The sequence below is a fragment of the Micropterus salmoides genome, unplaced genomic scaffold (genome assembly GCF_014851395.1).
Source record: "Micropterus salmoides isolate LMB-PRFRI ecotype aquatic unplaced genomic scaffold, ASM1485139v1 Ms_hic_scaffold_19, whole genome shotgun sequence".
NCBI lineage: Eukaryota > Metazoa > Chordata > Actinopteri > Centrarchiformes > Centrarchidae > Micropterus > Micropterus salmoides.
In genome coordinates this window covers 28729292-28756622 of record NW_024041039.1, presented here as the reverse complement: position 1 = coordinate 28756622, position 27331 = coordinate 28729292, and the positions used below count along the sequence as shown (strand labels likewise).

Below are 27331 nucleotides of genomic sequence, written 5' to 3'. Positions count from 1 at the left end.
AAGAACAGTAAACAACAAGCATGGATGGAGCAACCAACCCTGACATTAACACTGATGGCTTATATAGCCATAACTGTGTGATGTTTGTTCTATGATGGCATGATGATTATTGATAACCACTCTGTAGGGCAAGAACCTGCAAGACATATAAATCAAGCAGTCGGCCCCTTAACTGCCTTTGCCACAAAGATAGTAAATAACATAACATAAAAAGTTCAAAACCCACTTAGTGCGCTACATATTTCAATTTCATCAAGGTAACATGATTATGTCGCAAAGTGCTGTCTCATTCCTATTTATAGCATTTTGAGCCCTTGCAGGTGACGTCATATAAATTTGTGAGGGTTCAGGGCTTAGGGGGCACATTGAGACTGGTCTAACGATGATTTGTGGTAAAGCTAGGCAGAAGCAACATGTTCTCATCCCAGGCCGTCAAATACAGATGCTGCTTTGTCTGCATACACTTGAGCGTCTGTATGAAACACGTTTAACGTTGTGAAACTGTCACAGTTTGGTTAGGCACTAAACCTGTCACCACTTTCTTTAAGACAAATGTCTCCCTTTGCTAAGTAAATGTTGAGACCGTATTAAAAACACAAACATCTGTTTTCAGTATTGTTTAATTGGACACCATCATCAAACAGCAACTTACATGCAAAACATTAGTAGGTCATAATTTTATAAATCATCAAATTCATAGAAATCTCACAGAAGAAAAGCTTCTGTATTTTATGTGAGTTAAAAGACCTTAAAACACTTTTTTTGGGCATTTAAACATAATTCAGTCAGCCATAATGAAACCACTTTATCAGGACAGGCATGATTCACTGCCTGGACTGTGTCGGCCATTCACTGAAAGACCTCCAAAGGAAGGGTAAAGGAATTTCAATGTCCATCTTATTCTTGCTCACTCTAATGTATGGTGCTGTGCTTTGGGATGTCCTTTTCATTAGACTTACGCTTTCATTGAGTCCTCCGTAGAGATGTGATTGCAAAATACCGATAAACTCTTTGGTACTGTTATTTACATGCTCTCTACTTAAATTATTATAAGCCCCTTGAATCTTCAGTTTGGTAAAGTCTTTATACTCAGCCACACATCTCTTTGCCTCCTGAACATGCTGTTTGAAAGACTGCAGAACCTCAGCATGGATAGTATCAACTTGAGAAGATATTTTCATGTTTTCATCTTTTAGGTAGCTGAAGAAATTCTCACCTTTTTCAGCAATCACCTGGAAGAGATCATTAACTGTCTTGAGAAGCAAATCATACCCCCTGTGCACTGAATGTCTTAGCTGATCATATACAGATCTCGTAGAAGACGTGACTTTATCCATGATCTCATTTCCATTAACAACGACATCAATTCCAGGTATGGTAAACTCTATTTCCCTGATGTATATAGAAATCTTCTCCATGAGGCTAGTAAACCTTTGGATCGCTCTGTCAGTGGCTCTTGATACAGTCCGACGAGCTCGCTGGAACATCTCCATGCTCGAAAGCTTCTCTTCAGATCCGGGCACTGTATACTTTGTGTCACTCAAGAACTTTTTAACTGCATCTAGCAAGATATAAATCTTTTCTTTACTTTGTTTCAAGATTTGTCTAGCCTTATGAGCTAACGTGTTTATAACATCCTGCACACTCGTGGACATCAAGGCGTCTGAAGCCTTCCTGTACACATCTTTTCCTTGATCGCTGAGGTGTTCAATTGAATTCTGCAGCGTGTCGAAAGACAAAGGAACCTCATAATAGACTCTCTCTATGATATTGGAAACTGTGTTTTTCAGCTTCGTGCCGCCACGGTTGAGATCAAAGCCAAAGTGGGCGGTGTGATACTTGTTAATGAACTTGAGTAGAGCATTGGTCATAGCAGGAATCCTGTCCTTGGTCCCCTCAATCACATCATGGAGGAACTCCCAATTCCATGACGTCTGTAAGATTAACTTCTGAGAGTTTCTCAGTGTGGCTTTGCCAGTGAAAACATCAGTATCCTTTTCAGGAGTAGACTGAATTTGAGGAAAGAAATTGATTAGAATAATAGCAGTGTCAAGTTGTAATTCAGAGTATAAATCCATCTGTAGATGATCTACAAATAAAGAGAAGAGTGTGTCTCACCAGGTAGCGACTGAACAGTTTCCCATACAACTGTGATGGAGACCTGCGCTGAAAATGCAATCCCAGGAAACCGGAGGACGGAGAAGACACTGATGCAGAGATGCCATCTTTGCGGGAAGCAAAGCGGAAGCTCATATTATCAAATGTTCGGCTGGTGATGTCAACATTGAGAGTATGATGAGACTCCCTTTAAAACAGAGAAAAGGTTGTTAGCAGATGTATTTTCTGTTGAACCCCCTTAGCGAGAACTTTTTTGAAAATTGTTAACATAAGCAGAAAATCATCCTTTGAGTAAAAGAACTTACATCGAATCAACCAAAGAGGTTTGGCGCTTCATCCTGAGGGAAAAATGTCATATTTATTTTAGGGTAAGTCAATTTATTTTGCTTAACCAAGGACATCATCTTAAAGAGCAAAATACCTTAACTTGTAACAACACTAAGCAGATCTCCTACCCTTTTAAGACAAAACTGAGCATGTGGGAGCAGAGATAACGTGGGGAAATTACAGAAACAATGAAATCTTTGAAAAATGGACAAACCCCAGGGCCGGATGGGTTTAGAAATGGATCTAAAAGATCAGCTATCTTCTGGTTCCCTACTTAAATAAAATGTTTTGGCAGGCATTTGATAATGGAGATCTTCCCCACACGTGAATGAATCAACTATTACACTGATACCAAAAAAAGGAAAAGATCAGGAAGGGTTGGAATCAGATAACACAGTTAAATCCTTTAACCAAAAGGATTATAGAAGCTGAAAGTTTAATTCTGTTTCCTCTCTCTGTCCTGTCAAGTTTATTACTGCAGGTTTTTTCTGTTTTGTCTCGTGATATTTGCTGTGACATTACTGCACGGATGGAAACGTTTAAATGACTGACAGCAGCCGAGGGTTGAAATGATCTCCTGTTTACAGACAAAAGGCGCACCGCAAAAAAGTGGTTGGCCTACTGTGTAGTACAGTGAATGATCAGGCTGCTGTAATCTGACTGTTTTCCACAGATAATGTTTATTGGAACCTCGAGATGTTTCTACATGTTCTAATGTTAACAGACATGTTTCTGGATTGTGAAGAAATGATCTGTAGCCTTTAGTGCCAAAAGCTGCTCTGCTGCTCTGACAGAGATCACAGCTCTAACAGTGGACAGATGATGCAACAGGTCAGATTTAATGGACGTAGCTTTAAAATGACGGGTCAGAGGAAAGGACATCTCATTTCGTTAAATGCGTGTTTCCTCGACTCCTCTCTCCTCGCGTCTCCTCCTCGACTCCTCGAGCTCGCATCTTGGGTGGGATGGACTAAAATGCTCGAGGAGGTGGAAATTTGGGAAATGAGAAAGGCCCCATACCTCGAAGCTCATTGCGCAACGTTGCAAGGAAACATGTCGTTGAATCTGAAAACGTTGCAAACCGGTGCAAAACGTTTTGAGATTGAACTCACCCCTGATACACACAACGCTGCAGTGCCCACACAGCCCCGCCTCCTGTCACTCACAGCGCTTTCTTCTCGTCTCATTCGCTCGTGCCGCCCTACTGGGCTGTAATTGGCTAGTACTCGTCACTTGTGATTGGACGCTGGTAAAGGATACAAGCAAGGCCATGGGCTGAGTTCAGCGCCGAAGAAACGCAGCAAAACGTTTATTTCAACATAAACAGTTTTATAAACGCATTGAACACCCCGTTGTGTAGGCAACGCAAGCACACAGATTTTTACTGCCTTTTTTACACTGCTGTGTTTACACTCTTGTCGCACCTGGGACGAGTTCAGCGCAGACAAAACGTATCGAAACGTTTTTTTCAACGGAAACGGTGTTCCCCTGAACACCCTGTTGTGTACGCAAGCGCACTGCATTTTCCTGCCTTTTTAACACTGTTATTTTTACAAACTTTACACAGCTGATTGGGTAACACCTGAGACACGCCCACCAAACAGGAGCAAACATACCTCGAAGCCCGTTGCAGAACGTTGCGCAAAGTTTCAGGGAAACATGCCGTTCAATCTGAAAACGTTGCAAACCGGTGTAAAACGCTTTGAGATTGAACTCGCCCCTGATTGAGTAACACCTGTGACACGCCCACCAAACGGCAGAAAACGTACCTCGACGCCCGTTTTGAAATGTTGCGCAACGTTTCAAGGAAACATGTGCAAAACGTTTTCTGATTGAACTCACTCCATATAAAAGTGACGTTACAGCGTGGTGCTAATGGAAAAGCAAGGACCTGCAGGACCGACACGCCTTCCCCTATAAAGAACCTGGAAGATGTCTCCCCTTTCAACACCACTAAAGTATTAAATTAGACGTCCCAGTAAATTGTTGTTGATAAAATAGTTGTCCTGTTTGCTTAACAGACATTTACAATTCTCAAAACTAAGCTAATCTAAGCCCTCAGAGCTATCAGACTTGACAGCAGAGTTTCAATTGATAGGAAATATTTTGACTAAGGTCAGAGGTAAATTAAAATCTCAGCCTCGAATTTACTCGGGAGTGGACACTTCTGTTTACACTACTTTCTGCAGTCAGCTGGTTACACAATAGATCGGTTGGTGCCCTGGTAGCGCTATTCGCCAAGCAGACCTGGCGCGCGGTCACAAAAAACGAGAGTCACGCAGGCATCTGCACAGACCCTACGCGTGCCCCCTCTGATGACGATTTTTTCATCACGTGGACCCTCGTACCCTCGGAAAGTACAATCCTTGCCTAACTGATGCTGTACTGCTTAACACACAGTACTATTAACTTTACTTACCAATATATGTTGATGAATGAATGATGAATTCAGTAGGCTAATTATATTAATTAATCAATGTCAACTTTCTCCCGTCGTATCAAAAATGGTATCGAACAAAATATTTTTCAAGGTATTAAATCAAAGTTAGAGATTCCAGTATTGTGACAACACTCATGCATTCTACACACTTACCTGAGGTTTTGTGCCAAATTATGTTGCCAGTCGACATTTATGTCATTGTGAATCAAGTTGCACTTCCCATTTATAATGATTACTCCATTATCAAATCCAATGGTTGTACTGGCTGGGGGGACATAAGCAAAATAAAATATTATATATATTGCAATGTCTTAGATCTGGCAATTTATGCAAAATAGTCGGATCAAAGAATGTAGTGTGCCAGTCTTACCAATGAGGTCATATTCCAAGAAGATCATTGTAGAAGTGCAGACAGAATTCAGTGAAGTCACAAAGCTAGAGTCCCTTTTCTTAAGGCTGGTAGTTGTTGACACATTGTAAATAGGGGAGGAAACTGTCAGATTGGCACTGAGGGCTCCAAAAGCTGGGATATACACACTTGAAGGCAGATGTAGGGCAATTTCAGGGATTTCAATTTTCTGCTCTGGAATGACGACAGCTGGGAGTTCAAAGTTTGAAATCTGGCTTGCAATTTCATTTATGCCGATGGTGTGCTCTCCAATGGTGAAGGATTTTGGTAGCGTGAAAGATGAGACTGTGATTATATATTGTGGCATCTTGAATGAAAGGAATGACATTTTCCCCTGTAGATACTCTGTTTTAACATCGTAACTGGGCACTGACATTATTGGCAAGCCAGGCAGCATGATATCAAAGGCTGTGGTGGTGATTACCTTAGGGATGTTAAGATTCTTAGGATCAATTGTAAAGGGTTCCACGTGCAAGTTAGTAAATGGCATATCAAAGGCTGGAACTGATATTACAGGGGGGAATGTAAGATGATCAGGGACATCAGAGTTTTCAAATTGCATGTCTATGTTCCTTATTGAGTATGGAATTTCTTTTACCCAAGAAGGCACAGCAATGCTAATCTCAGGGATGCTAAAAGTTACGCCGTTTTCAAAAAGTTTAGATGGTATCATATACTCCTGGCCATCCATGGTCTTTGTGTATACAATGCTGGAAGAGATGTTAAAGGATTGTAAGTCGTCCATTTTTGTGACCTGATTAAACTTGAGCACATCCCAGAGGGTCTTCTGATATACAGGAAGCTTAATTGACTTCACGAAAGCTAGGTGGCCTTCCACTGATCCAGTCAGGTCCATGCGCACTTCAGATTCATCATTGGACAAGAGTAAATCACAAGTTTGGATGAGAGATGCTAGCTGGTTCTCACCACTCCAGATGAAAGACTGTTTCTCCGAGCTGATGGCAAGGCTGAAGCTCTGAACTAGTCCAGCATGACCCAAACTACTTGGCTGACTTGCATCAATGTTCACTGTAGTCTTGAAGGTAGTCAAAGGAACAAACTCTAGTTCTCCTTTAACAATGTGTTTTCCATTTGTGTTGAAAGATGCAAAATCTGCATTGTTATTGCTTGTGTAATCAACTGTTGCAAACATACGCCGTAAATAAAGATCGAGAGCCAAGTTATTATTCAAGTCAAACTGGAAGATGTTATTGTTTGAACTTCGTTTTTGTTTACCTTGTTTGTCAATGTTTGTGTTCAAGACAGTCCTGGCAGTTGAACGCAGGCCATTGGCATTAAGATAGAAACTGGCCTCATTTTCTAGATCTCCAGCAAAGTTACAACTATCCATTATCGTTATGTCTGACTTCCCTTGGGTTGAGGTCTCCAGTGATACATAGGAAGAGAGTGCTTCCAGTGACCAATTCATATCAAGGTTTCCTTTGCCTATGGACTGAATCAGAGGAAAGTTAAACATGTATTTAATTTTTTTCTTGGAAGCAACATTTGGCTTGGTCTTGGTATTTCCAGTGAGTTCCTGATCAAATTCTAGATTGAGGAAGGGTAGATTGATTTTTGCAGTGTTGACTAGAGAAGCTTCCATGCTCCTTTTGGTGAGACTGATCGCACATTCATGGTTTGCTTCCACATTGTCATGCTCCAGGGACACAGTGGTGGCCAGTTTTATTCCTCTCTTCCTTGTTAAACTGGTGGTGCCATCAATTTTTCCGTTCAAAGTGTCAAACACAGATGTTGAGGATGCACCGAACCGAGCAACAACGTCAGACTGGTTGAAAAGCCCAATGTTAGCACTTAAGGTAATCAAAGGGGATTTGAAGGAGAAGTCACAGGTTATGTTACCCATGGCTGGGATCACAATGTTGTTCTGAATGCCTGGTAGTGTAAAAGTGGGCAGCGTTATTTCACTTAAAGTTTGTGGAACATGGATGGCAGGTAACTCAAAAGATGGTAGCACAAGGGTATAGGATGGCACAGAGAAGCCCAGTGCTGGAACTTTGAAGCTTGGTGTACTGACCTCCTTGGGAACAAAGTAGCTAAAAGCCGGCATCTCAGCCCTGAAAGCGGAAACCTTAATATTTAATATTGGGATTTTGTATCCAGGGACAGTGAAAATTCTAGGAGGCAGGCTAGAAGTGTCAATTTTGTGTTTGATATACTGCGATTTTGCTTTGTTGTACGAATCTTTTAGAAGTGCAACTACTTTGTCTCTATATTGTTCAAATTGAGCGTTGATGATGTTGGCATTGTCACTGATTGCACTGTAGATTGGTTCAAGATGTAATTCAAAGCTGTGTGTGTCAGGGTTCTTGTAGTAATTAAGCTTCAGGTTCACATCAAATGACTGTTGAGGAGTGGTAAGCAACATTTTGAATCCAGCTTCTTCCCACAGAGAGAGGTCTCTAACCTCGGGGGTTTTAATCTCGAAATAAGGTACTGTTATCTCTGGGATAGAGAGAGGAACGGTCAAAAAGTCCAGATTAGCCTCTCCATTAGCCAATGAGTGAAAGAAAATGTTCATTTCATTGTTTTCTGCTGTGAAGTTATGATTATACTTGTACTGGTTGAATCTTGCCAAAGCAAACCAACAAGCACGCTGCTTCTCAGGGTTTAGTATGACACCAAAATCATGCTGGAGATCCACTTTACCAGTGAGTTTAAGGGGGAAGAAAATCTTTGAGTTTACTTTATTCTTAACATCGAGTACAATTTCAAATGGATGGGCCATGAATTCCAATGAGTTGTCCATGGATCCAGTCAAACTTCCAGTGAATTCAGTCTCATGAGAGGCTGTCAGCACAACTTTCAAGTCCCCAATGTGAGCCTCTCCATTTAAAACCACAACACTCTTCTTGACAGATTGAACTTCAGTTTCACACCTCGCTTCAACAATGATATGGCTTAAGATCACTGATTCAGCATTCAGTGCTTGCTTCGATTTCAAAGCCTTGCACTCTGTTGCTCCTACAAAACGTAAATTGGCGGTGTTAAAATTGATGTTAAATTCCGCCTCGCTTTTGTGTGTACCTTCATCAGAGTAGTCTTCAATGGACCACTTTCCATTACCAGTAATTTCATTGGTCACAGTAATTCTGCCAGATTCCATTGTGGCTGCCATATTCTGTTTCATTGATGCCTGACTTGAAGTTTCAATTGACGGGATGTCCAAGTTGTGGTTGTAGGTTGTGTCTATGGCTGCAAAGATTCCACTCTTTAATGTAAGTGAGATATTATTGGCCAAGTCTGCTGTGTACATCTGGGTTGTGGCCTTGGAAGTAGTCTTAGCAGAGGCCTCAGCAGATGAGCCAGTGAGTGTCAAGGACCCTTCATGATCAATGGAAAAGGCCATATGTGTAGCTTTCACTGTTTCTGTGAATAGCAACTTCTTCATTCTGGGAGACTCCAACTGAGCAGTGGCTTCAAAGGTGTATTCAAGGGGCTCAATGGGTGATTTGGCATGAGAAGTAATAGTGGCTGTAAACTGCTGGGTTTTTTGATTGGACGTTGAGTTCTCAATCTTCCCTGTAGTTACAAGTGTGTAGTGTGGGGAGTTTAGTCTAAATTCTCCATGGAGTTTGCCAAAAACTGGAATACAAATGTCACTGGCAACCTCAGGCAATTTGATCTCTGGAATTGGAAGCATTGTGATTTCAAAGTTGTTTAGATTTAATTTGGGGATGTTGATGGTTGGAAATTTTATTTCTGAAAGAGTTATTTCCGGTAAGGTGAGATCTGGTAGTTCAGACAGGTAGAGAACTTTCAGGTCACCAAATATTTCTTCAGGGTCAGTCATTTGGATCTCAAATTCTCTGATGTTGTCTATGATCGCAACTATATTTGCTTTGATCTCATCAAAGTCTATGGTAAAGGCAGGAACTGTGTAGGAGTTAAGGATGGAGAACTCAGGGACTGAAATTTGAGCTGGGATTTTGATCTCCTGCAGTTTGTTCAGGTTAATTGTAAATGCAGGAATGACAATATCAGTGAGAGGTACAGTAAAAGTGGGAACTTCAAGCTCAGCTCTTTTCAGTGCACCCAGAACTCCATCTATAGATTGCTTCATCCGGGTGAGTTTCTCTTCCTTCACCACTTCTCTGATCTTTTCTATCAGTTGGTTGAACTGCGCAGAAATGTAGGCGACCATGTTGCTGTAGGATTGACTTGCTCTTTGGAGGTAAGTGTACATTTCCTCCCTGATATCCATGTCAAGGATCCTTTGTCTCATGTCCTCAAGGATATCCTGGACTTTTAGCTTAATGTCATTGTAAAATGTGGTGTCAATCACATTTTTTAGGTTCTTTAGAGCGTCAGCCACCTTTGTGTTATTGAGTTCATCCAGATATGTGAAGATGGAACTTTGGATCTCTCTGAAAAATGCCCTTACGGCCTCAATTTTTTGTACAATCTCATATGTTTTAATCTGCTTGTTGATATAGTTTGTTAGTTCAATAATCCTCTTGTTGGTTTCATCAACAAATGCACTGTAGTCAAAGTTCATCATTGACTTAAGCATTGAAGAAATGTGTTCATTAAGTTCATCAATGCTTTTCTTAAAGTCAATTGCTCTGAGCTGGCTTGTCACATTGTACAGGAAATGCATAATCTTATCATAAACAAATTCAAAGTTGATAGATTTCAGAGCATCTACCATTGACTGCACTGTCTCTTCAATTTTTAATTTCTCGATAAGAATCACTGCCTGATCCATTAATTCTTTAATTTTATCATCAAGTTCATATTGTAAAAGAAGATCCCTACTGTAAAAGTACACTGCATTGAATTTGTTGGGGATTTCATATTCGTCAATCCAGTTAACAATTACATCATTCATAGATTCAATCACTTTTGCTATCTCTGAAGAGGGTATTTTATATGATAGCTGCTCAACATACATCGCAAAATCAATTGAGAGAAGGTAATCCTTCACATCTTGGAAAAACACGTTGACGTCAAAGTTCTCAATGGCCTGTTTAATTTCAGACAGTTTGTCTTTTATTTTCTCCAAGATTCCATATTTAGAATCAAGCTCTCGCAGCCACGCAGCACTGCTTTCTGTGAGCTTCTGTAAATCAATCTGTCGGATGACGTCCTCGATGGCATCAAGTACTTTGACGAGTGACTGCTTGATTTCATACTTCTCATTAAATGCCTGAAGCTTAATTCCAACCTGTGAAAGTACATTTGTTATCTTGTCAGCAAGGTGTCCGGCCTTGACATAGTCTTTCACTGTAAGAATGAGGTGTCTAATTTTGGTGGCAATGTCCGTCACAGTATTTTCCAAGTTCTTTCTCAAGCTGTTCATCACAACCTCCAAGTCATCCATTGTTACATCAAATTCATTGATTAAATAATCAAGTTTTGCTTTTACTTGATTCACTTTGCTCTCCAAGTCCATTTCTCGCATTAAGTCACGCAGCTGCACTGGCAGCCGATCTAAATTGGCTCTAAAGTCAGTGATTAGCTGATTAATTTCTAAATTGTTGATGAACTGTTGAAGCGATTCTAAGGCTTGTACAAGTGTGTTCTTGAGCTGCTCAAAAGCAGCAGGAAAGCTCTTGGTGAATGGGATCTCAATTATATGACAGTCACTGTTCTTGTCATACTTGAAGAAACCAGCCACACTGAATTCTTGTATTTCTGGTATTGAGCTATTATTTTTGCTCACTTTGCTGACAATGTCCGTTAACATTACTCCTGAAAACTCAAATCCAATCTTCTCTGGATCGTTGTACGTTCTGATGTCCTGGTTATAAGCGTGGTTGTTCACTTTAGATTTTACTTTCCAGGTTAGAGATTGGTCATTTGGCGTCAGGAGGCCATCCAATTTGTTGTCTAAATTAGCGGAAGACTCCCCACTTGGAAGCATTTTTGTAGTTGATACCAAGCTGTCATGTGAGAATGCAAGAGCTAGGGGCTCTGCTTTAACCAACAACTTGCTGTACAGCTGTCCGGTATGCTTCCCGTATAGATTAATTTCTCCATCACTGTTGACAAGAGAATCAACAGTGAGGCTGAAAGGCAGTGCAAAGGTGCGAAGGTTGCTGTCAAAACGTAGAGTCTCAGAATTTATCCGTGCTTCACAGTTTGACTTGGAGGACAGTCCAGCAAACTCAAGTTCACAGTTGTGATTTACTTGGGCTTCCATTACATTTCCGGACGTGCTGTATTTCACTGTACCCGCAAAATCTTCATAGGTGAATTCATAGGTATGTTTAATGTTGTGTTTTTCTCCATACGCTCCCTTTATACTTCCACTTAAATCCACCTTAATTGGCTCAAGCTTAATGTGTCCTTCATTGTTCAAACCGATATCATAAAACTTGAGGTCATTTGTCATATCTAACGACATAACAAATGGCTTCATATCAACCTTGGTGTCTTGCTTGTAGTAAATGTCTTCACAGATGAAGCTGTTAGTCTTGGAGTGGAGGGCAAGGGTCCATAGAGTGAGGGTCAGTGTGTGGCTATTTTCTGTATTGATCTGCTTCAATGTTCCCATGGTATTGCTAGTAAAGGTCAGAGCCCTTCGGTTCAGTACAATATTCATGTTATTTCTTGTGGTTGCATCGTATGCATGGGCCTTGAGGGCACCATTGAAAGAGGCTTCCATTGCTGTGAATTTACCCTCAATGTTCAGCTCTCCTCTGCTCTCTTCCGCCATCGCTTTGGTCTTGGAGGCCAGGGTTGCTCCATTGTGGTCTATGGCACCGTTGAATGTATTCTCCACTGTGATAGTGCTGCACTGAATGCTGTTAGTTCCACTTGTGGTCAGACCAATTCTGCCAACCATAAAAGAAGCTTTGTGCAATCCACGAAGACCTGTGTCAAAGGTGAGGGAACCTTCAGAGTTTACCTTAAGCCCATTTGAATCCAGAGATCCTGTTATAAGTGAGTATGCCCTATTTGTGTCATCATCTGCCTGTGACTCAAGTCTGAGGATGGCCATGTGGCTGGACACACCAAGCTCAACTTTGTTATTGAGTGATTTACCCACAGCTGTGGCAACAGCGTTGCACTTTAGGGTCAGTTGTGAATCTTTGTACTTGAGCTCTGCTACATGCTTGAGGATGTCCTTTTGGGCATTAGTTTTGGACACAATGTTCAACTCAGATTTTGCGTAGACTCCGTGGATCATGTTGTGAACTTGGATGAATGGCGAGTTGAAGTGCAGGGTGGACTCTCCTCTTCCTTCTCTATCTAGTGGACGTAGGTTGTAGCTGTGGGTGTATGAGGTATTGGTGTAGAATGAACCTAATTTAAGCGATCCGTCCACGGTGCCATCTCCTGAGACTTCGTCTGAATTTAGTGTGGAAGTTGACTGAGCAGAGTAGTAGAGAGAGGCTTGCAGTCCCACTGGACTAGAGGCTTCAATCTTATAGTTGGCTCTTGCATTCAATTTGTTTGTTACTCTTAACGTTTCTATGACACTGAAGCTTGTGTCAATGAGGCTGTGGCTGAAGGAACTATTTAGAAGATACTTGAGATTGTCATCAGCTCTTCCTGACATCATCCCAGTTCCTTGGAACAGAGAGAAAGAATTTATACCATTATCAGTTTCTGTAACAATACAGGCAAAGATGCAGAATAATCGCTGATTAACACATGCTTTATGTCAAAATGTTACTTGCTGCACCCCATAAGCTCTTACTGTACCCATGTGCTCCAGATTCCATCTTTCCAGATAGAAGCTCAATTTCACCAAATAACTAAAATTTGACCAACTATCAGTAACTAAATATGCACAAAGCCGTCCTAATCTTACCTGTCATTAGGGGTGGGGGAAAAAATCGATACAGCATAGTATTGCGATATTTTCCCGTGGCAATATTCTATCGATACACAGATGTCAAGTATCGATCTTTTATTATATAAATTGTACATGAGAATTTAACTTTTTGGTACAATAATAATAAAATCAGTTGCTTTTTCAGTCCAATAGAAAAAGGGTTTTCCTTTGGGGACACAATTTGAAGTTAAAAAAAGGTAATAAATTGGAATATAGCGCAATATTTTTATAATCACAATAATATTGTATCGTGACATAAGTATTGTGATAATATAGTATCGTGGGTATAGTGATTCCCACCCCTACCTGTCATGCCACTTTTTTACTGAGCAAATATAACAACAGCCCACATCATTATTTATTAACTATTAATAACTGACATTTTAGGATAATGTTTACCTTCAAGCTTGTATGACATTAGGTTGAAAGGTGATTGAGCCATGGCCCTATACTGTACAATGTAGCTGGGGACATCGACAGTGTTGTTGCCCCCAGAGATGGAGCCTTCCCAGCTGTAGAAGTTGCTGTTGATCTTGGTGGATGCTTCAGCCAGACCAAGAAGAGGGACAGTGAAATCCAAAGAAGGCGGTATAGTGAATGATAGTAGTCGATAGTTTTTGGCAGGGATATATAAGCCTATCACTGGCAAATCTATGAGGGGAATAGACAGAGTGGTTGGAATATTCAGTTCTTCTGATTTTTTGCCTCCAAGTGGTAGAGGAAGCGAGATGGACATCTTTTCCTTGTTGAACTGGTATTGAAACAAGCTGTCACTGTCGAGGTAAAAAAACAAAAAAGCATAACCAATATTGTTCCAACTTTGGACTTTGCATCTGAATAATATATAACCAAACCCTACATGGATAGGGAATCAGAGGACAGAACAACTATTGAGTTAGGGTTTATGCCCAGTAATGTGAATAGGAAAGCAAGTGATGTTCCTAAACTTTATACTAAACACTTACGACTGTAGAAAGAGTTTCTCAGGCAGGGCCGGCAGTGTGAGATCTGAGATGCCCCTCTTACTTCGCAGGTTTGCAAGATAAGGGAGGCGTTCTGTCAGTTTGTCCAGCCATATATGACCTGCCTTCAGGGTGAGATTACATTTGACTGCACAAATCTCGGAATTTGTTTGTCAGTTTTTTACAAAGAAGAAGAATGCATGTAATGTGATATCTCTCGTTCAGCTGCAATGGTTTTGATTCTTTCTTCTTTAAACTCTCCCTCATTAATCTAGGTATAAAAAGGTATAAAATGCTAATTAAATAAAAATGCCCACATGGTGTCGCTATCCACACCAAAAACTAGTCTGTATGTCCATGGCCTGTGAATTAACTTTTGAAGTATCATATTAAATCAGACAAACAGAAAGACCAGTCGGACTTAAAAGCTTCTTGAAGAAGGTGATAATTATTGTGTCAAATGTCAAAGTGCTACCTCGATTCCTTTGGTGACTATGTGACGCAGTTTCATATCAGTCTTTGTCACTCTCTGGTCCAACATATGATCAATGAGCTGTTGCAGATGCCTGTGATGATCCTCTACATTTGGGATCAGTTTCTGAATCTCTGAATACAAATCCGATTTGAGTTCCAGTTCAAACTTGTCATTATCTGTAAAGAGAAAATCCAAATGCACTCATAAATATACAAATTAATTAATGTTCTAAATTTGTATTCTATGTTGAAAATGTCAGTGATGGCTGACAGTTACCGTATTTGAGGGAAGCTTTTTGTTGGTAGGATGTCTCAGGGAGGTTGATGACTGTCTCTAAGTCCATGAGCATAACCTCATCTTTCTTCAGGTTTGCAGTGACAGAGGCTTCAGTTTTCAGAGAGGGAATGACCATCTGGACTTGCAGCATGGCATCCTTCATCTTGTCCAGTCTACATTTAAAACAAGGAAATGTAGGTTGCTAAGACGCCAAATAGGTTTGTTAATTATTTTAATTTCTTGTGATGGTTTTCAACCACTCATTTCCTGCCTGGTTTCTTGAGACTATTTCTTCTCAAGAACTCTCAAGAAACCAGACAGCACAGCTGAAACAGCATTATATCTCAGAGGAAGGACTGATGTTTATAGAACAATGTACCGTGTACGTCCAACAATAGTCAGTTGTGGGATCTTCCTGTTGGTGACATCAATGGTGATACCTTTCATCTTCTTTCCTTCAGCATCACTGTCAGTTACAGCTAGCTTGATGCCTGCTTCCACATCATAGTTGGGAATGACAACTTCAGTGGTGAGAATGTTCTTATTACGGTTATATTTCAGAGATGCAGTCGCCTCTGTTGAATCATCACCTAGTAACAGCAGAAATGAAACTCATTAGTCAGTATTTATCTCCAGGAACAGTGGCAACTGTTAAGAAAGGTGCCCATATAATGCCATATTGCCCCAATCGTTTCCATTGAAATAAATGTTTTGTCTGTGCTGAACTCAGCCCAGGTGTGCACGTGGTCACTGATGGTTGGTGTTTATATCTACCAGTATTTACGGGAGAAAGAGGAAAAGGAAGGGACTAGCAGTGCTACCACACCATGACAACAATGAACCGCAGACAGAGCAGCATTACATTTTTAATTTATTTTTATTTTTTATTTACAAATTTTAACTTAAAGCTAAAATATTCCAACACTTCCCCTTACCGGCCTGACAGCTACACATTTACATGCATGCACACACAAACACACGTTGTTTTATGTACCTTCTGCTTTCAGGGTTAGCTTCAGAGACTCTACTTTATGACGACTCTTTTTACCCTCTCTGAGCGTTTCATCTGTGATGGTGGCAGTGTACTCCGAAACTTCCCCTGTGGGCTGGATTTCAACTGCAAACCTGAGAAAACAACACAGTTTTCATTGAATCTGGCTCTCTGGTTAAATCTGCTAACTATCTAGTAAGTAAGGAGTAATCAAAATATCGATCAACCACAGTAACTATTTACATCCCTTCTAATGGGTTCAAGTCAGATTTGCTAATGTGGCTCACTCTTACCTGGTTTCTCCCGTCAGGGGGTAATATGGGGCCTGCTCTGTGGAAGAAGCATTGGAGTAACGTACTATAGTGCAGAATTTCAGACCACTAAATAGGGGCTGGCAGTCAGTTGAGTCAGTCCGGTCCTCCACCAGAGATGGCAGTATTTTTGTTTGACCAGAGGAGACTGACACCAGCTTGTTGCTGTATTTCAAAAAGAGAGAGGAGAGTTATGAAGTAGTGAGGGAGAACAATCACTGAGAGTTGCACAAGAGTTTTATCATTTGACACACATGCCACTAACCTAATGCTGAGCAACTGAGTGTTTGACTTAGGAGCAGGGATGGACAGTCTCATCTGGTTTCTGTTCATGGTGACCTTAGCATTGAGGGAACTCTCATGGTACATATTAGTGTGCATCTCAAGCCCAGCCTCCACATAGTCTGGTATGTGCACACCCATTTGGGTGATGAATTCTAGCCCAACTGAAGGCATGAAGGACAAGTCAGTCTGCATGGAGATGGATGCAACAAAATAGCTGTAGTAACAGTAATGCACAGCGGACATACACAAATTCTAATTTTATTATACAAGATGAAGAGACGCTAATTTACCATCATGTTAGCGGGTGAGTAAGTGAGGCCTCCTTTGGCACCAGGTGCAAACACACCAGCCAGTGAGAACTTCAGAGGGAAGCCAGAGGCAGTGGGTAGAGAGAAGGCATTCTCCATGAAGATGTAGTGGGCAAAGACTTCATTTTCAGTGCTAGATGTCAATGCAGAAAAGACCTTTTGGAAAGAACATGTTATGTGATAATATCGCTTGCATTTAAGTCAGACATCTTACCATACAATTAAATTATATCATGGAAGTCCACTGTCAAATTGAGGGATACTATTTAATCATTAACGCTCTAACTTAATGTTAACTTCTTTTATTTCAGCCAAGCTAGCGCCGTTTCTCTAGGGTCAGTTGGTCTTTCCAACACTTAATATTTCAGCAGCTGTTGGATGGATTGTTATGATATTTTATAAGACATTTATGGTCCCCATGGACTTCATGATGACTATCCCTTATGCCATCATCAGTTCAACATTTTAATAAGTCCAGTACTTTGGTTTATGACCAAATGCTTGCAAAACTAATGCTATCAGCTTCAGCTGTTGTGCTAAGCGCTAATTTGAAAATGTTAGCATGCTGACATGCTATGCTAAGAATATGAACACAACAACACTACTACTTAAATAATCATATTAGCATGCTGACGTTAGCATTACGCTCAAAGCACCTCTGTGCCCAAATACAGCATCACAGAGCTGCTAGCATGGCTCATAACATTGAGATGTGGCTGCTGATAGCTTAGTTAACCTAACCAAAGAACTAACTAATGTTAGTGTAATCATTTACCAGCTACATATGAAGTGTATCTTTTTATGAGTAGGTTACCCAAAGCAATCAGATGTGTTAGAGGAAGACTATCAGCGTTATGGATAATTTGGTTTTCTCAGACAAAAGTAAAAAGGCTTGTTCAATAAACCCGCGACCCTGAGGAAGAATGGTGTACGGTCAATACACACGGTGGTTTCGTTTTTATTCACTTTGCCAATATAACAAAGGCTTTTAAAATTTTGTACCTTGACTAAGCATTGTACCTTGACATTTTTGGGAATGAATTCCACTTTTGTTGTGGGTGTAAAAAGGCATGTGTTTTTCTTTTTTTCTCCTGCCAAGTTCTTGTCAGGAAACAATAGGCCTTACCTTCATAGGCAGTATCCTGATGAACACATGGTAGTACATGGATAGAGTCTCAACCATCTTTCTCATTTCGCTGGTCTTCATGTAGCCTATCTCATTTCCCAGAAGCCGAAGGTAGGCTATGGCTTCAGGGGCTGGAGAGAAACGCACCTCGTCCATGAGCTTCTGTACACTGTTTGTGATATCTTTCAGGAGATCCTGTGAGACCTAGAGAGATTTTTAAAGTGTGTGTCTTAGTTACTGGCCATTCATTTGCAATGAAGCTTCCATACCAATTGAAGAGGCAGGGTTTTATTGATGTGCATAAACAAGCAAAATATGTATAATATGTGTCCAAAAGTCATTTTACCTGTCTCTTCATTCTTTCTCTGTCAGGGGTGATTCTGGCCAAAACCTCTCTGAGCATGTGGGCTTTGTCACCAGCCCAGTACATGACTTTGGAGATAGAGTCGGGGAAGAAACCCTTTTCTCCAAAGAGAGCGTCAATTGTCGGTTCAAATCCTGTTCCCTCAACACCGACCTTGAAGGGGAGATATTTAGAGTTTAAAAATCTTTACAAAGCGTGTTTTCACCACATATCACAAAACTGAAAACATACCTCAAAGATGTCATAGCTGTAGTCAAAAACCTTTAGCGTTGTCTCCAGCATCACCTCTTTAGGTAAGGTGTCCGTGGAATCGAAGATGATGTTGCTCTGTATTGAGCCCAATGGAGAGTCTATTTTGTAGCTGCGTGAAATGCCATCAAACACCTTGTTTGTGGGTGATAGCTGATCTTTCAAGGCCAACTCAATGTGCTCCCTGAATCTTTAGTAAAGAGAAAAAACAAGGTTTTACTAAGATGGCACAGTTCCAAAACAACAACAACAACAGAAAGGGTCAGAAACAACATGACAAAACCTTCTGAAACAATTTCTCAACCTTTAAAATTGCTATGGTCAATAGGTTAGCAAGATATTGCCCATGTAAAGCAGAAACACAGCAAAATTAGAATAACTTTTAGTAATTTTTCTGGCCACATATAAATGTAATACCAATATTCACTCAATTGTATCTCTGCTGACTTCTGAGGGAAAAAATCTGGCTCTTCAGCTGCTAGTTGTTTGAATTTTTCCAGCTTTGTCTGTGCCATTGTCTGTCTGCGGTTTGGTGCTAGGTGGATGGTTGACTATTACATTTACATATCATTTGGCGGAGGCTAATATAAAAAGCGACTTACATTTGAAGAACAGCATACAAGCATAAATACAGCACGAGATCTACAACCCGGGTTCGAGTTATGTGGGAGCCAGTGGGAGCTCATCTCCGATAAGGAGGGTCTGAACTCCCATGGAAGCAGTAAAATCTTGCATCTGTGGGGGTCTCTAATTCATTTATCAACAATCATTATTTTGAATCACAAATGTATTTTTCATAGTAATTAGTAGGCTACTTTAATTATTTACATTAAACGAGATAGACAGACTTAAATGAATAAACTTTCCTAATGAACTACGCTGCACATCGCATGATTGACAGGATGGCTGCACTTCTCCACCATCAGCCACTATCGTGCGTACAGTTTTGACCGAACAGGTTGAGACCGCGACCTGCGAAAATAAACTATCGCCTACTGTATTACTCTGTACTGACTGCAGCTTATTTGTTTAGTGTTATTGGCTTCTTTATGCATCCTACAATTAGCAGCGCTACAAATGATAATATGCTTGCTACTGTGTGCCGGGGACAACCAGTGCGTATAACAGAAACTTAACGGATTGCCTAGTGTGAGTAGGCCTACACCCTGTTGCAATATCACAGACATCTGGGGTAAGTAGTGGACTGCTGTGTGTGTGTGAGAGAGGGAAATGTTGAATCACGTAGGCCTAATAAGCAATGATCTCTCTATCTCTGTCTCTCAGTCGGGAATGGGATTGCTTTGTGTGAAGGGTTTGTTGGAGGAGCATAGTGGCCGAGAAGGAACGTAGGCCTGTATTATGAAGTATAGGTACTGCAGTAGTCACTCTGTATGCAGCATTAGTGAGTTGAATTTCATTGGGGAGCCAGTGGAGGTCACTGAGTAATGGAGTCACGTGAGTCCTTTTGGGCTGATCAAAAACCAGACGTTCTGAACCATTTTTAGTGGTTTCACCGCACAAGCTGGAAGACCTGCTGGGAGGACATTTCAATAGTTGAGGCAAGAGATAACCATGGCCTGTACCAGAAGCTGGGTGGCATACTGAGTGAGGTAGGGTCTGATTTTCCTTATGTTGTATAGAGCAAAGCGGCATGACTGAGAGATAGCAGCAGCGTGGTCTGAAAAGGACAGCTGGTCATCAATCATGACACCCAAGTTTCTCACCACCCTGGAGTTACAGCTGGAGTTGGAGTTTGATGGACTATTGTGTTTATGTAATGGGATTTATGTTGTACATTTAATTGCATCATCATTTTACCACAAAAGTAGACATTTGAATCTATAAATAAAATGAACATGTATGTAAACTACTCATTTATTGGACAGGTAATAACTAGCTAATATCATTGCTGGCTAATTACTCACTGATGCATGTGTGGCTCATCAGAGTTGCGTATGTTGGTCAGATGGGAGACCACAAAGCTCTTGAGCTGCTCCTCCCTCACGTTCACCAAACTGCTCACAACATCTCTAACCAGGGCTTGGTCTGGGTTCTTCATCAGAATCAGGTAGGCTGTGATACGTTTTTCAACAGGGCTCCGAGCGTCCTGGTACACCTCCATGAGAACGTTTCTGACCTATTGCCGACCAAATGGCAAATTACTGGGTTGGCTGGTTGTAACCAGTGCTTTGTTCATGCAAGAACGGCTTGCAAAAAAATGTGCATACTGTACATTTTCACAATATTCCAGTTTCAGTAACTCATTTCAAGTCTTCTGTGCTCTTTTTTGCTTTTTGTACGTACGTTTGTTAAAAAGTCGATTTGTCAATTAATTCTCATGAAATATGCCGTGGTCATCATTACCCTACTGTGTGTGTGTGTGTGTGTGTGTGTGATATAATTATACCTCATCATTGATATCCATCAACCTAAAGGCCTGTATAGCTGCCTTTTGGTTCGATAGTGGAATGTCTGTTTTCTTAGCACACCGCATAATAGAGGAAATCAGGCTGGGGCTGACTGCTTGCATGGCTTGACCCATGACACCAACAACCTGGAGATTAGAAAGAAAAATAATAATTTGGGGCACTGCCCCCCTGATCCAGATTGCAGAAGAGCTGACTCATCGCAGAATCCATATATATAAAGTGAAATGCTTGAATTGGTACCCTCAGCACAAGGAAGGGAATCTCTTCAGAGTCATAATCAAGGATTTCTCCCGAGCAGTCATTTAAGAGTGTTTCCATGAACTTTGACACATCGTTGACCACTGGAGTAACCTCTGCTTTATGGAACCTGTGGACCAGAGACAGAGAAGGTATGATCAGATAATCTAATTTGGATAAAGACTGTGTTTAAAAGTTACATTTGCCTTTAGTGGTCACCTATAGGAGTTACAAAGTTGGCTAAGACATTAACTTTAGTAAAGCAAAACAGGACATAAACATTTAACGTTTATGTCTTGTGTCATAATTATCGGTCTTAAAGAAACCTACTTTACTTACTTCTTGACTGTGTTGGCTAGAGCATACATGATTGCCCTGCTCTGTTTAAACTGAGCCATGCTGAGCATGTCTTGGACACGTGCAGCATCAGGGTTAGCCTGTAGACTCAGCCCATAGACAAGAGCGTCCGCCTCTAGTGACACCCCATCAGTGGTCCTGATAACCTGCAGGATGCCACTGGTGCACTCTGGGGTTCCACACTGGAACAAGGCCTGCCAGGTGAGCCAGGCTGATGTATCCAGCATCTCAGTGACTGTCTGGCTCAGGGTCTCGTTCCTCAGGACGCGCAGGCTGGACACCAGCTTATGAAAAAGGCTGGTCCTCTTCTGACCCTGATCTGTGTCTGCCAAAGCCACAAGGTCCCGCAGGGTGCTCAGAACAGTGTCCTTTGTCTGGACTAGAGCTTTATCATCAGGGTCTTCAAAGTGGAGTGTCTTGCTCTGGCTGGGGTTCACCTCTGTACGTACATATTAGCATTAAGTTTGCATTTAGCAATAAGAGATGTGAACTTAAACTATTACTGCCAGGCACAGCAGGTCTGCTTGAAATAATCACTCACCAAATACTCTGTTGTTGATCCTTTTGGAGCTTTGAAGGGTGAGCTCCTGGGTCACCACAGATGATATCCCATTGTCCCTGCAAGGCAGGTTAGAATGTGATGCAAGGGGCAAAACAATGCACTATAAACAAACATGCACTCAGATGATGGCTTACTCATGGGAGAAGGGCAAGTAGATGTGTTTTTCTTTGCATATGGCTGTTGTGATGTGCTTTCCCTTGTTATCAAACTGGTAGCTACAATCTTGAGTGCTTCTGATCAGCTTGGACATGGGGCGATGCTGGAAACAAAAAAACACAATGGTTGTATGTGTGACATAAATGGCTCTGGCAGCCTATGCACCAAAATGACAAAAATGTAAGCGTTTTTACGTAGTGTAAAACACGTTATGTATGACGATTGGCAGTTAACACAGATGGAACCAGTTCTTTTTCGTTTCACATAGAAGATAAATGCCATAACAGTGTATTAATCTTAATTTATCAGTAGAGTAATAGTTGAGTTAACTGTTTTGCCATTACAACAAACATTGTTAGGGACTTGCCTTACTGGACTATAGTGCATGATAGACAGGACAAACCTCAAAACAAAAACTGGACCACAGCACAATATGACATTTTTTGACAAATTTTATGGCTTTCAATGTCTAAACCAACTTTTAGATTTTGTAAAAATAGCTTCCCATTAATGGTTAGCAGAGATTATAGTGGCAAGAAACTAAACCTCTTTCATATTTTCATATTTGTTCCCTGGCAAGAGGTTGTTTCCCACCTCCCCCTCTCCTGAAGTACTGTATATGATCACGTGTCACGAGTTTCCTGACCTTTGGCCTCCATGTACATAGGAGAAAGTAGCCCAGTGTCATATTGCCTTTACCACACAATTAAATGGCATTAAAGTCTTCCAGTCACAGGGCATAGTGCTAGAGGCACTATAGAGGGCTGGTACTTACCAGATTTTGCAGCAGGGCTAGGGGGCTATTGGCTAGTTCCCTGCTGTAGAAGTGGTCACACTCGGACAGATCTCTGGACAGTGTCAGAGTTGTGGCGATATCCTTCTGTTCTGTCCAGTCTGTTAAACATTGCCCATGCACTGTGCTCTGAAAAAAAGAAGGGATTTAGCTCTTGGCTATTAGCTTTAGACCACAGGAGACAAAGCCACATGTAAGCGCATCATTAATCATCAAGCGGATCATTAAATGTACATCTGTTATAAACGCGTGTTCATCTACTGGCCCATGCTGTACTTTCCCGATACTTTTGTAGACAAGCCACTGCATTGCATTGTGAGACGATACTAACCATGAGGCTGTTCTGTTCATCCTCCAGGACCGGCACCATGAGTGCTGATACGATTCCTCTCTTTATGTTGAGGATGTTGGCTGGCTCGTCTGTCTCAGGGTAAAGTTGGATACTGGTGACTTCGTCCACAGTGAACTTCAGAGGGTTCCTGGATGAAGAAAAGGCAAACTGCTTAGTAATATCTTGCAGTAAACAGACATGTCTGTGTGAATATATTAGTTTCTGATGAGCAGTTGGCACCTTGCATGGTAGCCTCTGCTATCAGTGTGTGAATGTGTGTGAATGGGTTGACATGTAGTGTAAAGCGCTTTGAGGGGTCAGAAGACAAGAAATGCTCAATCCATTTATCATTTATATTCAGTTCCATTGTTGGCGGTCTGAAAAGGTCTTGTTATACTGGATCTGTCTGGAAAAATTTATCTAGCAGTACCTCAAAAGCTCACTAATTATCAAGTTATATATTTTTTTGTGCAAGACTACTGCAGAGTGCAGTGTCCTCCTGGCCTTCCATAAGTTGATATGGCGAACATGTTAGCAAACAATTGCTTATTTACACATCCATCAGTTATGGAAGCAACATTATCATTCATTTGGAGTGTTTCTGTTCACCTGGAGTGCAATATTCATTCTCCTTTTAGCTCTGTTTTTTGGCCTCTACCAACAGCTGAGGGAAACATTATATGTGCTAAATGCACCACTATGTTCACCAACTGGTCTCTAGCCTTGGGTTTTAAGAGCTTTGCAGCCGGATGATGCGGCTGAAAATGATGCCGTGAGAGTGAACCAAAACAGTAATGTTGTGAGCTGAACAGGCTCACTAAAATGCTCAGTAAGCTGCAGATTCAGGTGCTAATTCTTTGTAGGTATATCACTACAAGAGACCCCTTTGACAGTGTCACATTGTTTTCACTGTCACAAAATATAGATGGTATATTTGATATGCACAAATTTAAAGATAATATAATGTTTTGAGTGTAAACTTCTCAGCCAGTTTGTTCCAAGTCTGGCAAATACCTCAAATGGCGTGTAATCTAGGTTTTGGAGCAGCAAACTGCCCTGCAGGGCCTCAGGCTGAGATTGAACTTGTATAGAGTTTCAAGTTTGCTTTTCTTTTCTTTTTTAACCATGTTGCTTTGTCATGGCTCAACAGAGACACCAAAAAACTCTGACTCGTTTCTCATCTTAATTTACAAAGACATCATCATGTTATTGCAGGTGTATCAGATCAGATGCACTAACTTTTCCATGGCAGCCCGGAAGGCCTCGGAGCCGGGGGACTGCCTATAGACCGGCTGGCCCTGGGGATCCATGACGGACACCTCACTGAGAGCACAGTCCTTGGTGTGCATGATTAATCTGCACGCCATAGGGACTTCGATCTCTACCTAAAGATATGTGACAGCAGACACAGGGTCAATGGAGAGACAGGGAGGGAGCTCAGATAAGAACATTCTGTTATGGAGTGAACTGACAAAGTGGGACACAGACAGTCACGTACCTGACAAGAGACCTTAGGGCCATTCCTCAGGTTGGCAGTGCCCATCACACCATTTCTGCTCTCTGTGGTGTACTGGTACACATATTTCTTATGGGCCTTGAATCTGGATGCCACTGCAATAAGATGATGGTATCATTTGGTAATGTTGACTCTCTAAGATCTTTGTCATGTACAAAGTGCTGAGCAAATTATTTCAACAAAACACTGCCTTTAAAGATGAGGTCATGTTCCTACATAAAACCTATAGGATCGTTCTGTTCCTCCTGAATCATAAGTAAACTGTCAAGGTTCCACAGCATTACTTGGCAGCAGACCTTCCGGCCTAGAGGTAGCAAAATGATATTCCTAGCAGTGAACAGCAGCTATTGTACTCATTCATAAGCAGCATGGAGATAGAGTTCATCAGCTCCTGGTCTGTCTCCAGAAAACAGGTCATGTGTTTATTAGTTTAGCACAACCACCATCGATCTGTTAAGTGGTCAATGTGTCTGTTTGCAGTAACATACCACCACTTAACCCCTTCTATCTACTATGCACATACACACTCAGCTCTTTCTAGAGGTACACACACTATCCAGTCTCTTGGAGAAACTGACAAAGTCCAGAGGAGCCTTATCAACCCATTCAAAAGTACAATATAAGCTTTTTGCATCATTCTTATTTTTACTAAAATACTACAGAATACTGATGACAAAAACAAGGATTTTAAAGCTTGTTAGCTGTTGCTGATTAAGTAGTGGACATTTAGTGTGAATGTCGCCTAACTGATGTGTGGATAGCAACTTACACAGACATGTTGAAGTTTGTTCATTATTGTCAATGCCTTCCTCTGAAACACAAAACAGAGTGAAGGATCACATACATTATGAATAAACAGTTAATAGACAATATTGATTAGAATTATTATTAGAATTATTCTAAGAAATTGTCTAATTGTCAGGGCAAGGGCAAGAGTATATTTCACCAGCTAAAGCAAAACGCACTGAGGAATAACATGGAGCTGATTTTACAAACCTTAGAATGAAGCGTTGATTTGATCTATTTTGCAACTTGCAATGAATGAATGAGTAAAACATCAAGTATACATTATTTGTGTATCAACCTTTTAATAAGTGTATAATCCTGGTCACACCCTCATTTTTTTTTATGAGTAAGCGTAAGCAGAATTGTGAGGGTTAGGGTGAAAGGGTGGGACTTTTTAGGCTCTTTGTTAACTTTCCCTCCATATTTCCCCTTTTTCCCTCTGCTCTTGTTCATGTTCTTTTTTTCTCTTACTTCTCTTACTTGCTTGAATGCCAGCGGATACTTTGCACATGCAGTTAAATTATAATTGTTAAACTGCAAACTGAGCAAATATTGTCATATCCAGGAGCCATTAAATTCAAAAGGACTAAAAACAGACCATTTTCTCTGCCACTGACTCATTATAGTAGGAAAGGCACATGGTTAACACTTGTGCTTTCTCCATGACAATCAAAATATAATAATAGGCCTTTGTATAGTAGCTACCTCAAAATAAAAACCAAATGACAAATCATGACAAAAAATGCCTTATGTTATCCGATACTAATTAGTAATCCAATTACTTTGAATCAAAACGGAATACTACTTACGAGCCACCGTGTAGCTGCTCAGCAGCAGTATCAGACATAGCTTGCTGTAACCCATCATGGGTTAAATAAAAGGGTTCCCTCTGTGTTCTTCAGCCGTCTCAGTCTTGACCAATACAACAACAAATCTACCCAGATCTTTTATACAGGTATGCAGACACAGCAAAGCCTGTGAGGTCGTTTCAAAGTTCAAACTCTGACTAGCACTGAAGGTTATGGGTGGGTAAATAGCGGTTTCTAGTGAGGATTTCTAGGTGTCCCCAGACCTCAGATACTGGAGTTCTTGTTGCTTTTCTCTGTACTTTAGTATTTAATTAAAATTCTTTGAATTCAAGGTTCGACGTGTTGTGCGTTCAGAGATGAAATTCTGCATACCTTGGTTATAACGAGTTATTAGAGTTACTTTTGCCTTTCTGTCATCTGGAACGAGTCTGCTGATTCTCCTCTGAACTCTGACATCAACGAGGCATTTTCATCCACACAACTGCCGCTCGCTGGATATTTTCTCTTTTTTGGACCATTCTCTGTATGAATCAGTCTGTGGTACTGTAATAATCAACTTATAATTAGATTTAATCATTATTAGCATTACTGTGGTTATAGAGAAACTACTGATGAAACAAATCTTATGAATGCTTTGATTCACTATATCCAAGTAAATGAGCATCAGTGTCGTTACAGTTGCGACAAAATGGGCACATAGATGTTTCTCTTGGGGATGCAAACTAAAGCCTATTTTAATGGGACCTCTCTCCAATTTATGGTATGTTTCAGGGAGGACTGCTGGAAGACCTTCAGTTTAGGACCAAACAGCCCAGTGGTGAAACTGTCCTGTTTCTGGCCTCAACATTGTTGTTGTTTTTAAGTCAAGGAATTTTTTAAGTGAAGGTGCAGAGAGTGTTGGGCTGTAATT

General features: G+C 40.9%; 1 protein-coding gene across 1 annotated transcript; it reads right to left on the bottom strand.

The window, feature by feature from the left end:
- Positions 1-602: 602 nt before the first annotated feature.
- apoba (apolipoprotein Ba) lies at positions 603-26577 on the bottom strand. The gene is made up of 29 exons (XM_038729654.1): positions 26422-26577; positions 25596-25637; positions 24809-24921; positions 24550-24695; positions 23311-23458; positions 22962-23108; positions 22165-22289; positions 22010-22086; positions 21451-21907; positions 21115-21241; positions 20853-20999; positions 20371-20582; positions 18428-18635; positions 18179-18349; positions 17833-18036; positions 16689-16862; positions 16379-16584; positions 16096-16278; positions 15806-15936; positions 15191-15401; positions 14812-14984; positions 14536-14711; positions 14064-14185; positions 13498-13871; positions 5256-12830; positions 5039-5150; positions 2424-2456; positions 2119-2305; positions 603-2009 (listed from the first exon to the last, which is right to left on the bottom strand). The coding sequence occupies exons 1-29, from the start codon at positions 26477-26479 to the stop codon at positions 825-827; spliced, it is 13224 nt and encodes a 4407-aa protein (XP_038585582.1). The 5' UTR covers positions 26480-26577; the 3' UTR covers positions 603-824.
- Between the last annotated feature and the right edge of the window lie 754 nt (positions 26578-27331).

Bases quoted from the DNA above. Each gene is read 5' to 3' on its own strand.
- apoba (XM_038729654.1), bottom strand. From the start codon at position 26,479: ATGATGGGTTACAGCAAGCTATGTCTGATACTGCTGCTGAGCAGCTAC. The intron at 21,242-21,450 runs GTAAGTAAAGTA...TCTGGTCCACAG, and splicing joins CTAGCCAACACAGTCAAGAA to GTTCCATAAAGCAGAGGTTA. The intron at 15,937-16,095 runs GTAAGAGTGAGC...TTGTTTTCTCAG, and splicing joins CCCCTGACGGGAGAAACCAG to GTTTGCAGTTGAAATCCAGC.